This window comes from Solea senegalensis, linkage group LG14 (genome assembly GCF_019176455.1).
Source record: "Solea senegalensis isolate Sse05_10M linkage group LG14, IFAPA_SoseM_1, whole genome shotgun sequence".
NCBI lineage: Eukaryota > Metazoa > Chordata > Actinopteri > Pleuronectiformes > Soleidae > Solea > Solea senegalensis.
Genome location: NC_058034.1, coordinates 15,655,869 through 15,669,383, shown reverse-complemented (window position 1 = coordinate 15,669,383; position 13,515 = coordinate 15,655,869). Strand labels below are relative to the sequence as shown.

The following is a 13,515-nucleotide window of genomic DNA, read 5'->3' as shown; positions in this document are numbered from 1 at the left end:
TTTGGTCAGGGGCACCTCTGCTCTTGACCATACTGAGATTTGAACCACCAACCCTGGTTACAAGCCCAATTCCCTTCCACTTGGCCAATGGGAATGCAAGGGTTAACTATCTCCTCAGTAGTACAGTAGACACAGCATTTTTAATACAAGGCTGGGATATTGAAAGAATCTCAGTGCTGATTGGCTCACAATTTTCTCAAATCATTCAGCTAGATTTTTTTCCCTCTTAAAAGTGAATGTGAAATATCAATGTGTTTTATTGCCACTAAACCTAAGGAATATTAATTCTGGGCCATATCACCCAGCCCGAGTATGAAGGCATTTAATGATTTATTGATTTTCACCTCAGGAATGTGGGTCCCACGACTGTACAATTTGAGAGCCACTGCTGTCAACTACAGTAGAGCTATTGGTCTACAAATTACTAAAATTTGAAACTGGAAATGTGTATGTATGTCTCTGCTTGGACATAATGTCTCTGCTGTCTCCAGTCACATTAAAGCAATATTGAATTCAGGATCAGTCCTCTTCAAACAGGCAGGGTTCAGAATTGTGTCACTGACTTTGCACATGTACCTTATATGGACAAAAGGAGGGAAAAAAAAACCTTAACTGCACCTTTAAAAGCAGGATTGATTATAAAATAAAAACTCAGTGTCTCATAGACTCATAGAAGGAGGAGTGTAAGCAGCTTCATTGTCGTGTTTTTAGTTTGTCACTTTTGTGGTGACTGTCTCTAATTGACGTAAACTCTGTCTCCCTTTGTTGCTTCTCTTTTGTTGCTCTTTTTTAAATATTAAGTCTTGCTGTCGTTTTCTGTTGCTTTGTAGTAGTTTTGTGTCTCTTTGAAGGAATTGTGCATCCATATTTTCTTTTTCTTCTATTTTCTATCACTTGACATCTTGCCTTGATGCTTCTGAACATTTTTATTTCCATTTTAGGTGAAATTAATCTGTCCATATTTTCACTTTCATGGTCATTTCTCATTGATTAACTGAATGCATTACATACAAGTCGTTTCACATGCAATTGGTTCCTGATGTGAACATTTTAGACCTTTATTTTGAAAACTCATTAACTCTCAGTCTTGTGTTGCAGTTACTGTTGCCTGGCAGCTCAAACATATACTTCCTTCAGCTATTTCCATTTATTGTACAACACAATCATTTTGAACAACAATACATCATGTACTGATAGGGAAACCAAAGTCGACTCAGTGATTTAATGTTTTCCCCTGTAAATTTTACTCACAGCCCTTTCACATGTATGTTTCAACTCAAACTACCCCTTTAAAACACAAGTTATTTACACCAATTATTATAAAGCACATCATAGGTGGCAATAATCCTCTCCAAAACACTATGAAAGACTTTTTCTGCAAGAACATACCTGAATATTAGTTTGCTCATTAACATGACGACGTTGACACTTACATTCAAACCACAACAGACAGACAGAGATCCTCCTTACATGGCTGATACACTGAAGGTCATCATAAAAATGCACATATATTGTCACTGAGGCCTGCTTAGCTGTGTTGGTACTGTGTCAGCGTGCACTAATCACAAAAAGCTCTTTGTTTTGGTTGTTTAATGGCCAGTTGAAAGGACACTTTGTGCACCACTGGAACAGAACGTGGCTTGTTTCTGTCTACTTGACAGGCTCAGCAGCTGCTGCAGCTCCCTCAAGCTTGGCCTTGTTCGATAGGGAGTAATGGTACGACCTCATGGACTCTTCCACCTTCTTGAAATCTGGGCGCTCTTCATGCCTAGTGGGAGAGGAAGGCCCAAAGCAGTCGTTAGAAAGGTTGTGATGAATGTAAGACAGTCAGTGCGTTTGCATGCATGTTAAAAGTCAGATTTTAGTCAGACTAAGACAATAACACGTTAGTCCAACTAAAATCGACCTAGACTTAGTCAGACTAACCTACCTGGATAATGCGATTCATAGTCTGATACACTTAGTCGGACTGAAGTCGGACTTAGAAAGAGACGACGTATAAACTGCAGTACTGTTGCTTGAGATCATATGGCTCATGTATACTTGGACTATACTTGGCAAGTTGTCCGATTGTCTGTCTTAGTCGGACTATGACCTTAACGCGATTAAAAGGTAAACTGTCAATGTACTGAGTGTCATATGACATGGTAAACCATTTCGCTACAAGCCCCCGCCATTTGTTACTCATTTGTAGGCTAAATATGGCAAAGTCAATCGTTATGCTGATCATAACATAATCTTATATGTTGACATTGCCTTTGCCTGGTTACAGTCTGCTTTTGACAACCTCCAAACCTCTTTTATCAATTGAACACTTATTCTAACCTGGTTATGACATTGTTATAATCATATTTGATTGCTGCCAAACATAAACATATACCTTGCTCAAAAACTAATCAGTCATTCTTGAACCAGAGCTAAGCTTGTTTCTGCTTATTGTCCTAAGACATAAAAATGATGTATCCATGGTATGCTCTACAGTCTTTGGAGAATTTTTGGAGATGTACTACTAGGTATGTACTATATCTGATAATTAGTTTCTCACTTGTATGTCCAGCACTCTTTCATCAGCTCATAAATTCTCTCAGGACATGCTGCTGGACAGTCCATGCGGCTCCCGCTTTCGATGAACCGGATCACCTCTGGTCCTTTCAATTTCTAGACAAAGTCGAAAAAGACGAGAGTTGTAAGGTGGCGTTCGTGACCAAGAAGGGGTTTTGCACTACATTGAATTTAGTACCTTGTAAGGCTTCCCTCCGTAGGAAAAGGCCTCCCACATGGTGACACCAAAACTCCACACATCACTTTTACTGGAGAATTTGTGGAAGTTTATACACTCTGGAGCGTACCATTTCAGTGGCCACTTACCTCCACTGCGAGCCTGTATGACACAAGATGTTTGACAATAAGCATACTTATTCAAAAATGTGAGCCAGAAAATCTAACGAGGGAAAAGGGGATTGTTCCAAAAGTGAGGTGAGGTGATGTTTTTAGCTCCCCTAAAAAATCTGCATTTTATATTGGGCACCAGCAACACTGATTTCCAAAGGCCCCAAAATAACATATTGGTCGACTTCTTGTAAGCATTTGTGTAGTGTGATGGCAATCATTTCCAGAAAAGAAAACACTTTTTCTGAATTTGTGTCACTTTGGCCTGTAGCATGAAAAGAAAACGTGTACCTTGTAGTAATTGTTGTCTGCTCCCAGGGCCTTGGAGAGCCCGAAATCACTAATTTTGGCGAATTGTTGGTTGACCAGCAGGACATTACGAGCTGCCAAATCTCTGTGCACAAAGTTCTTCTCCTCCAGATACTTCATCCCCATCGACACCTGGTGCATCAGGTTGACAAGGTTCTCTGGGCTCACGTTGTCCCTGTGGGATAAAAGATGAAAAGCAGGTCTTTCATTTGCCTTGTACTAAAGTAAATCTTCCTGATGCACATCGCATGTGATGAGGCTAAGAAATCCTGAGGTAATTTAAGAGATTGTAGGTAGTTAAGTGCTCTTAACATTAGACAGCTAAGTGTTGCATTTTAGGCAGGAACTTGGAAAAATTAATAATTGAAACCCCTTAAAAAGGAGATTTTGGGCAGATCCTTTGTAGTCATGTGATGTCTTGTAGGTCATTTTGCATTAATAATTTGTTTTTATAGTAATTACCATCCCTTCTGTACTCGCTGTCTGAATTGAAATTAAATTAAAATGAATGTATGATGCTCCTCGTTAGTTTTTTATGGCTGCAAATGTGTAACCTCTGTTGAGGACGTTGTCACCCATGTCTTGTTTTTCGTTGATTTGAATTATGCAAAACGTACTGAACACATTTGCACAGACTTGGTAAAGGAATGAGACCTGAGTCAGAGAAGGACAAGTTTTGATCATTTGTTTGGCCTTGGTAAAGGTTTGTGTTTTATTATATTAATGTAAACAAATGCAGATTTATGTGTGATATTAATGCAAACCATATTAAAACACAAGTAATTCCTTTTAACCCACTGCACCTTATGTGTTACTGAATACATTTCTTTTTCTTTCACACGTGTAAATGTACCTGGAAATAAATGCCGATACTGATTCTACTGTTTTTAGTCTGATAATGTACTAATGTGTCTACGTTTACTCACTTATTGCTGCTGAGGAATTTATTGAGAGGTCCAGCAGAGGCCATCTCCATGACCAGCATCAGATTCTCAGCATTGCAGAGGCCCAGGATTCGTACGATGAAGGGGTTGCTCAGCTGGTACATGATCTCTGCTTCTCTCATCATCTCCTCCTTCACCAGCTTCTCATTCTCATTCTTCAGCACTTTGATGGCCACGTCTATCTGACCTCTGAATACACCAATAGAAACATGTGCTTGTGTAATAGACATACATAAATCATACATAGGTATAAACGGTATGTTTTTTTTTTTTGCAGACTCACGAGTCAGTCTTCAGGACTCCCTTCTTGACACTGCCGAAGTTTCCAGAACCGAGTTCCACCTCGTCCATCAGCAGCTGACTCCTTTTGATGTTAAATCTCTTCACGTCGTTGGGGTCGTGGTACGGGTTGAACTCGTCGCAGTCCATGGGCAGAACTTCACGCCCCATGGGCTCAGCGGCCGTTGGTGTGGAAGCTGCTGCCACAGCTGTAAAGTGAAGTCCAGCATGTTTAAATGTCAACCTGTTGGCAGGTAAACTGCTGGTATCTTTGAATAAAATGTGAATGGATGTGAAGGTACTAGGTTTGTTTCCCTTCAACACTACAGTTTGATGCCCTTTAATGCCTCCACTACTCAACACACGTTGTATGGTGCAAATTGGAAATCAGGAAATGTTATTGCACAATTGGTATCATATTTTTTTATTCATATTTGTACCTTTTGTATACATATATATATAAATATGATATATATATCATATTTATTATTATTATTATTAGTGGTAATAATAATAATAATAATAACAGTGGATTACATATAACATATAAGAAGTTAAAATTAATATTAGCACCTCCTCCACCTACACTTTTAAATTGGTACTAATATCTTAGAGTAATACAACTGTAACAATATAATAAGGGGAGAAAAATCTGCTTTCATTCATAAAATGGTAGAAACTGTTTTGAGCTGATTGCATTACAGGGGACTGACCTCTAGGTGCCGGTGTGTATCCATTTGCACCAGTCCGCCTCTGAAAGTAAGACAGTGAAACAAATCTCAGACAGTGAGAAAGCAGAAGAAAACTGTTGCTGCCTTAAACAGGGTGCAGGGTGTCTATACTCACATTTCCTGGAAGACTGGGTGTCTCTGCATGGTCATGAGACACAGAAAGAGTAACATGAACAAATCAAGCAAATAAATTCAATCATTTAAATAATGAATAATGTGAAATAATAACAGATGTTGTTCAGTACTTCCAGCTGGTTTGCCGTTAAGACACGCCTCTCCAAGAACAGTCACTAGGCCGTCAGGTTTCATCTTCAGGTATTCAACCAGCTGGTGACATTTAAGTTAAAAAGTTTAATTCAGAAAAGGTCATTACCGCAACAGAAATATCGCCTCAAAGGTAAAGGAAATCAGGGTCTACCTGCCAGACAGTGTCAAACTTTGTTCCCTCTGGCATCGAGAATTTCCCTGATTTTTCTTGGAGAATCTGATAGTGGTAAACTGTTTTCCCATACATCATGGAGAGAGCAAAAGTACCTGAATCCTCTCTTTCTCTCACTCTGAACAACACACACACACACACACACACACACAAGGTTGTACTACTTGTACAGTAAATAAAAAAACACAGAGGTAGATCTGCAGAGGTCGCTTAACAAAAAAGAGTCAACATCACTTACAGAAACTTTCCATCTGGTTGTGCTCCAGAGTAAAGCCGCCTCTCGCCTTCCTGCCGGGTGATTTTCCCGTGATACCAGGGCATCCTCTCGTGGGCCGTAGTGGCGATCAGCTTCTCGAGCTGAGGAGCTTGACTGATGATGGCCTGCTCCATGGCTTCGCCCTGAAGCCAAAAACAGAAAGTCAGACACACACATCTCAGACTAACACGTAATCTCTACATGTGCAAATGAATTTAGTGTATGAAATGTATTACTGTATATTAAAATTATTATTATATTATCGACAGTCTGTTCTGGCCAACTGAAGGATCAGACAGTCACTGGTATACTTTCATAAATAAGACAATACTCAGACTACTGGCTACCTACATTTGTACCTTAATTTCACTGAGAAATGCTGATCAGTACTCAAGATCATTTGTTGCTTTCTGTTCCGCTTGCCCGTACTGAACTTGTCCATTCTGCACCTTTTTGCATGTAAATTGTTGTAGAAACACTGGAAACTAACTTGACTTAATTTCACTGGACGCTTTCTAATCCAAACTGAGAGTTCTTGAGGCTGACTCTTCAACATGTAATTGTTTTTCATAATATGCTTGTAAATTTAATCTGGATTCTTTTTACTTGTTTTCTGCTTGTGTTCTCACTGTGTAAATGTGTTACTGTTGAGCGTTTCATATTTGCTACTGCCTATCTTGGCCAGGACTCTCTTGGAAAAGAGGTTCTTTATCTCAATGGGAAGGTTAAATAAAATATTAAAGTATGATATCACATTTTGCACAGCTCATCTTTCAGACACTCTTTGGGTTTGAAATGAGACATAAATGAAGTAAAAGTACCATTGTTACCGCCTAAATACTTCATTACAGGTAAAGTAGTACAGAAGTACAGAAAATCGGAATTTTTAATGAGCACAGGCCTGTAGATGAAATTAAGTTTTGATGTTGATACTTCCAGCTGCTGTCATATGATGTGATGAAAAGTAAGTGAATTTACCCAAATCACATACATCTCATCTCGTTTTCACTGGGGCTACTCGTCTATTCAGATTATGTATCGTGGCAGGGATATTGTGATATTGTGAAGAGTGACATCACAGGGTACATTTTTTTTTAAATGTCATTTTCACCACATGATTAGGGCGGAGGCTGAAATCTAAGAGACAAGAGAAATAAATACAAAACTATCTGCATGTGCAGATAACTGTTGTTTCTTCAATTTGAGTCAATTTGAGGAAAACTCAACTGTTATGATCAACAATACAAAGCAGTGGTGTCTGTTTAGAGGTATTTTAATATATACACAGTAAGTAATATATAAACAGAAGAATTTTGACTTGTAAATAATGTGCGACTTTTGATTATGTCCATCGTCCATCGCTTACACAACACTGATAACTGTATATAGCAAGACGACTTTAAATGGATTGGAATATGACTGGAAACACAAAGAAGATAAAATTCTACTGCTCAAAAAAATCAATCAGCAGTTTTAAACCCTTTCTCTCTGTCAGGTCTGATAGTTTTGCTTGGCAGAGCCCTTTTTTTTAGATGAAAGACACTGTTATTTGTTATATGATTTGATTTGTAACGTAATACACAGTATCAGCGATACAAATGAATTGCCTTAAACATTATTGAATATTTAACAGTCACAGTTCTACAGAGAGCAGAGCCTCACCTCCAGGTTCCAGGTGTGCCTCACGTACTCTCTCAGCATGTTTTCTCTCAGGCTGTCAAAGACCCCGGGTCGTATCGGTGTATCAGGAGGCCGCAGGCAGGGCTTCCTCAGCATGCACACCAGCCCATCAGGGTCTTTGCTGTAGAACTCACAGAGCTCTGCGGGCCCACAGTGAGGCTTCCCCCCTGTGATGCAGTAAGTGCCGTTGAGCTGTTTCTCTATGGGGTAGTGGTGAAACTCCAGGTTCCACACAAGTGAGAGGACGTAGCCTCCCAGACTTCGGAGACACTGACGAAGCAAAAAGAGGCCATCGGACATGCCGGCCAGTTTCAGATTCTGCTCAGCGTCAGAGCGACCGATGCTGCCGTAGAAGAAAGGCAGCTCAGCTGCAGGGTCAGTGGACATGGTAAGACTTCAAGGTGGAATTTGGCTACAGATGGTGGAGAGAAACCAGAGAAAAATGATCAGCATTTCAACAAGTACTAAAGTAGAGCAGAATATGAGCAGGGCACAACATTAAATCTAGTCTGTGACCTCAAACCTGTCTACACTCTCTGTACGACCAGCCTTCACTTCATCTTCCGAATTACAGTTGTGGAAACGCAACAACATTTAGTGACACAAATCTTTACAAACAGCCTCACCTCCTTTTCTTTTCTAAATAATGGACAGATTGATGTTTGTGTTCAGGTCTGTTGGCTCTACACAGACGAGCTGGAAAGAATCATATGTCTGGGTGAGAAATTTCACAAGCAGCACCCCACAGTTTGACACTGCACAAGTTTGCACATGAACACATTGGTGACAAAAAGCCACAACAGGAAGTCACAGTCCGCCCTCGCAGCCTCCTTTTCGCCAGCGTCTCTCTTTTCAGCCGAACAGGTGCTTTTCCGTTGTAGAATATTCCATTTGCTTTAGAAAGTACACAAGTTCTCCTTTCGTCAGAGGAAAACTTTGGGAGCGGTGACATTACTGCGTTGTCAGATTAAGGCTGCGCACAGGAGCTGAAGTGAGAGTATGAAGATTAAAATCTGGCAGATTGCTGAAATCAGGTGACAGCAGGCGGAAAATGTCTGATGTAGGTCAAGAGAAAAATCTACAGTGAGCATAAAACGATAACACTCTCAGCTTACAATGCTAAAGAGCAGATAAGAATTTGTTTTTTGCATTTTAGTGACAGTGAATTTGACCTTCACTGTAGTGCGTCGCTCAGGGGCACCCCAGTCCTTGACCTGTCCCAACATTCGAACTGGTGACCCCTCAGTTACAAGCCCAATGACTTTCCTCTTGGCCATGTACTTGAGTACTTGAGATCTAAGAGATTTATGCCAATCACAAATGTGCCGCGCTGCTTAATCTTACAATCGTCTGGTGTCTTGTGTGGAGGGAAAAATGTACAATAATATGAAGTTAAACGATCACACGATCACACTTGTGAAAAACCTCAGCTTCCTGTGCCGCTGCCCACAGCCACAGTGGACACACTGTGCAGCTGCCACAAGAGACCACTTCAAACCGTTCTCACCACAACAAGGCTTGCAGACCCTACACTGTGGACCCCACACGTGTCTGCAGACAAGTGATGGAAATCTGTGTTCATCTTTCAGAATTACCTAACAATAGCAACCCTAAAAACAACAGGATCTGTACCCCTCTCAGGGAGGAAGTAGATGACTGCTGGTGTGGATAAGTTACTCCAAGACAGGAAAGCAAAACAGAGAACCTCAGCAAAGGTGGATATTCACCAAATAATTTTTTTTTTATTGTGGCCTTGGCATTTCCTCTTCTCCACTGCTGCTCTAAAGCAGACAGACTTTCACTTTCAATCTCCACCTGATGCTGACATGGTAAAATGAACCCAGTGGGTTCAATGTTTATGAAACAAATTAAAGTGTGACACTTATGTACACACCATGGTTTGAATTACGGGGGAAGTGGAAAGGACACAAGCGCCCCCGAAAGCCTGTTTTGAGACACTGAGTGGGATCTCAATCTGAAACATCGTCCATTTTTGTGTCACAGGTTACAGACTTACATTTTCCGTACAATAAGAAAATAAATGTCTCCACTAATAAACCTAATGTTATTCCTGCTACTACACCTACATTTTAATGTTATGTTCACCTCTTCACTGCGTTGGCACAGTTGCTGTATTTGAGAGAGAGAGCTGAAGTCAAGTCAACTTTATTTCTGAAGTTTTCGTCTCGATAGAAGACATTGACCTAAGGTCTGTTATTATTGTTGTTATTTGTCTTTTATGTAAATCCCCAGTAAACACTGAGCATCACAGATCCTGTAGTGATCATCACCAGGGTCTGTGATAACACTTAAGGTGAAAGAGAAAGTGAATTTAACAACAAACTCTCCTAACGCACCACGACAACAGTATTAGCTGCACTGCCGTTATTTTACTAACCAAAATATTGACAGTTTTCCAACAATGGCCGAGGCCAATTCTCAGCACATCTCATGTTCTTTTCAAAACAGGATTTTTTTATGTCTCCTCTTCCTTTACTGTATATCACGAACCACAGGAGCACAGAGGGAAGAGAGATGAGGTGACACCACATGCTGCAGTTACCGAAAGCAGTTTTGAGCCCACAGTGCTGTGTGGGATCTTTTTTAACACTGAGCATGAACGATACTTTAAAAAGCACAAACAGACTGACAGTGCTCCACTGCATAAATCCTTCTACTCTGCATAAAAGATAGGAGTGAAGGGAAAATGAGAAAATGAGCTGTTTCAGAATAAATAGATAAAGATCCAGTAAGCAGTGGAAAAAAGTCCAGGTTGGTGTAAGTGAAGCTTGCCAAAAGCTACAAACTAGAGAAGGTGATTTCTCTAATTTCTTCGGTCCGCTGAGTCACCTTGGGTGTAAATGGAATATCATCATCAGGAGAAAGATAAATAGTATTGATTAATAACAGTTCCAAACAACTCACAACATTTTCTAAGGACAACAGCAACATACGATCATCAGTATAGGCTTTTGGGAAGGATTGGCACCAAATTTACAGAAAAAAACTACAATATTCTGTCATTGTATTGACAACAAAGGCAGTGAAACCCAATGAAGATGTCATTAGACACATTTCATCTTTAAAGGACCTGAATGATCATCGTTATGGAGGTTTTTGGGGCCACTAGAGTTTGCAGGACTCCAGGAACAACAAATGCACAGCTATTAATTCAATACTTTTGGTCAAACATGACTGACTAAAAACAACAGAGGCAGCGTTTCATAGCTTTGTAATGTGATCTGTGTTAGTAGAAAAGTGTGATGCAGATGCAGATGCCGAGGACCCAGACCTCCAGGTTCACTCACTATATCGTTTCCTGTTTATCGTCAACTCTGCCATGGAGCTTATGTGTTTGGTCACAAATGTCAGTGTGTCTGTTTTTTGTCTGTTAATAATGTGTTAGGTGGTGATCCAGATCCTGTTGTGTATTCGGGATTTTTCTTTTCAACAGTTATTAGCCTCTGTGAGATAGTCGAGTGTGCTGATACTTTGGGAAACTAAGTGGCCTTGGCAGAGGTTTGCTCTTTCTGTGCTTTCACAAGTTACGGTTTGTTCCCTAAAGCTTAAGGTAGGGGTCTCAAACTCGTGGCTCCCCAGTCAATGTCTTGCAGCCTGCACAATACATTAGCTTATATTTATCACATAATTCAATTCCACATTTAATTATATAGAAGCTTGTCCAGTGTTTTAATTACAATGGTCTACGTAATATTTTGATTCTGGTTCATTTTGCGTCATAAATATGTGGGTTTGTTTTTTTGTCGAAAGAAACACTTACTTTGAAATAGTGTGCAATATCATCCTAAATATTTTTAATTGCAACATCATGATGGATTATCATTATATGAATCAGTTGACCGTCCTGAGCAGACTAGAAGTTCACTGGCTCCCCCCAGGTTATTTTGAGTCTCAGTTTGAGACCTCTGGCCTAAAGTCACATGTTTAGATTGTTTCTAATTGTCTCAGCAACAGAAATAAAAAAGAAACATTAGTTTCTTAGCTAATCATTTTGGCTGCACACAACTGTTTGGTTTCTGGGTATCAGAAAAGATATCAGAAAAAACAATATAAAACCAAATACTATCCAAAAAACGTAACGTTTCACTAACCACAGTCTGTTACAGTTGGGGGATTATGTTTTTGAAGTGGCTGGATATGGTGAGGCAGTAAATGCAGCACAAATGTGTTGTTAACAATGTACTTATTCTGGCTGTGGACAGGCCATAATTATCATTTGAATGAAGGAAACTCAAACATCTTATTTTGTAAGCACATCTCAACAAATAATGCATAATCCTTAAATAATAAGGGGACTCTTTTCCCCACAAAGTAGTCTTCAAATCCACTGAAGGCGTAGGAGGAGTGTAGTGTATGTCAGATCAGAGGCCCAAACGCTCCAGACTGAGCACTAATTTCCTGCACCGTTGGAAACAGTTCAACGTACATTCAAGTAAACACTTTTTGAAGGTTATGACTCATGTTCATGTTCATCATTCCAAGCTAAAAAAAATAAAATTAGCCTTGCTGAGGTTGATATGCGCTAAATACCCATTTTTATCACTATCTGATTAAATACTGTATGTCATCGGCTGACAATACTAATAAATACTTGTTTTATTTCTGATAATAAAAAAAAATGTCTGTAGTAAATTAACAAAGCACATTTTGTCCATATAAATCTTCCTTCTGTTGCGCAGACCAACAGTGTAATTTTTTGTAGATACAGTATGCTTCAGCCTGGGATCACAAATATGTCCAGTCATTTTTCAGAGACGCAGTCAAACACACAGACAAACCCATTTTGTGTTTTCTATTCCAAGCAAAAATGAAAGCTATTTTAATGTTGCACATACACAAGTAATGGCAAAAACAAAAGCAGCTTTTATAGACTGTCGTTTAATCTAATCTGTAATATGTGTGCTCTCTCAGTTTAAAGTGTGTTTGTTGTTATTAAATGGGATATAATATAAGAAACTGTACTTACGTTTCACTGCGAAACAGAGCGATGCTGTTGCTTCGAAGGCAAAGTTTTATCTGCTGATCTGACACCGGTGAAACGTGCTGTCAGTCTGTGGTGGTTAGTGTCTGTGAAACACACACACACACACGCACACACACGTATGCACGCACGCACACACACACACACACCTGTATATTGCTATCTTTTTAAATCCTGGTTGGCCCATAACAAAATTCACTGAGTGACATTAAAGGAACAGTTCATTGTCTCATCGTCATGTTACATGTGAAGAGGAGACATTGCTCAGCACACAGATGACACCTCAGCATCCACCGGTCACTACTTTACATTATGTACTATACATACTTATATATAATTTTAAATTATTTTTTTTCAGACTAACCACCATGATACAAACACCTGTGCAATACCTTCAGTATTAACCAATTAACACACACACACACACACACAAATTCTCTCTCCACCTCAGCAGTAAAAGCTGCTTCCTCTGAGTTGCACATCAGGCAGCCAATGAGCAGGAGCTCACTGAATCAAGTTAGATAAGACATGACATAAAAACAAAACATAGAGGAAATCTGTTGCCTTCAAAATAAAAACCCTCATTTACTAACTATCCAGTCCCTTAAAAAAAACAAAAAAAAACAACCTGCCTCTTGAAAATTCAATCATTACCTTGGAGAACAACCTGAATTTTCACTTGTCACTTTATTAGGTACACATGACACCTGGTAAAGTGTCAGGAGTGACACCAGGTGTTCAGAGATGGTCTTCTGCAAACCTTAGTTGTAACAAGTGGTTGTATGAGTTTCTGCCTTTTTTTATCATTTAAAACCACTCTGGTCATTCTTCTATCTGACCTTTGTCACCAACAAGGACTGCTTACAATTTGTGACAATTCTCTGGATGCTCTGGACAGGGTTGAGTGTGGAAATCCCAGTAGCTCCCCAGTCTGTGATACAGATCTCTGGCACCAACAATCATTACATGTCATCATGCTATGTTCA

General features: G+C 39.7%; 1 protein-coding gene across 2 annotated transcripts; it reads right to left on the bottom strand.

Annotated features, from left to right (window-relative positions):
* Positions 1 to 1,044: 1,044 nt before the first annotated feature.
* LOC122780428 (tyrosine-protein kinase ZAP-70) lies at positions 1,045 to 12,595 on the bottom strand. Of its 2 annotated transcripts, none has more exons than XM_044043367.1 (13): positions 12,515 to 12,595; positions 7,510 to 7,939; positions 5,830 to 5,990; positions 5,571 to 5,709; positions 5,398 to 5,479; positions 5,268 to 5,290; positions 5,135 to 5,174; positions 4,426 to 4,630; positions 4,125 to 4,331; positions 3,181 to 3,373; positions 2,741 to 2,881; positions 2,546 to 2,658; positions 1,045 to 1,768 (listed from the first exon to the last, which is right to left on the bottom strand). In XM_044043367.1, the coding sequence occupies exons 2-13, from the start codon at positions 7,912 to 7,914 to the stop codon at positions 1,651 to 1,653; spliced, it is 1,827 nt and encodes a 608-aa protein (XP_043899302.1). In that variant the 5' UTR covers positions 7,915 to 7,939; positions 12,515 to 12,595; the 3' UTR covers positions 1,045 to 1,650. The 2 variants fall into 2 exon arrangements, with proteins under 2 accessions (XP_043899302.1, XP_043899303.1); XM_044043368.1 differs by lacking the exon at positions 12,515 to 12,595 and adding an exon at positions 8,154 to 8,298.
* Between the last annotated feature and the right edge of the window lie 920 nt (positions 12,596 to 13,515).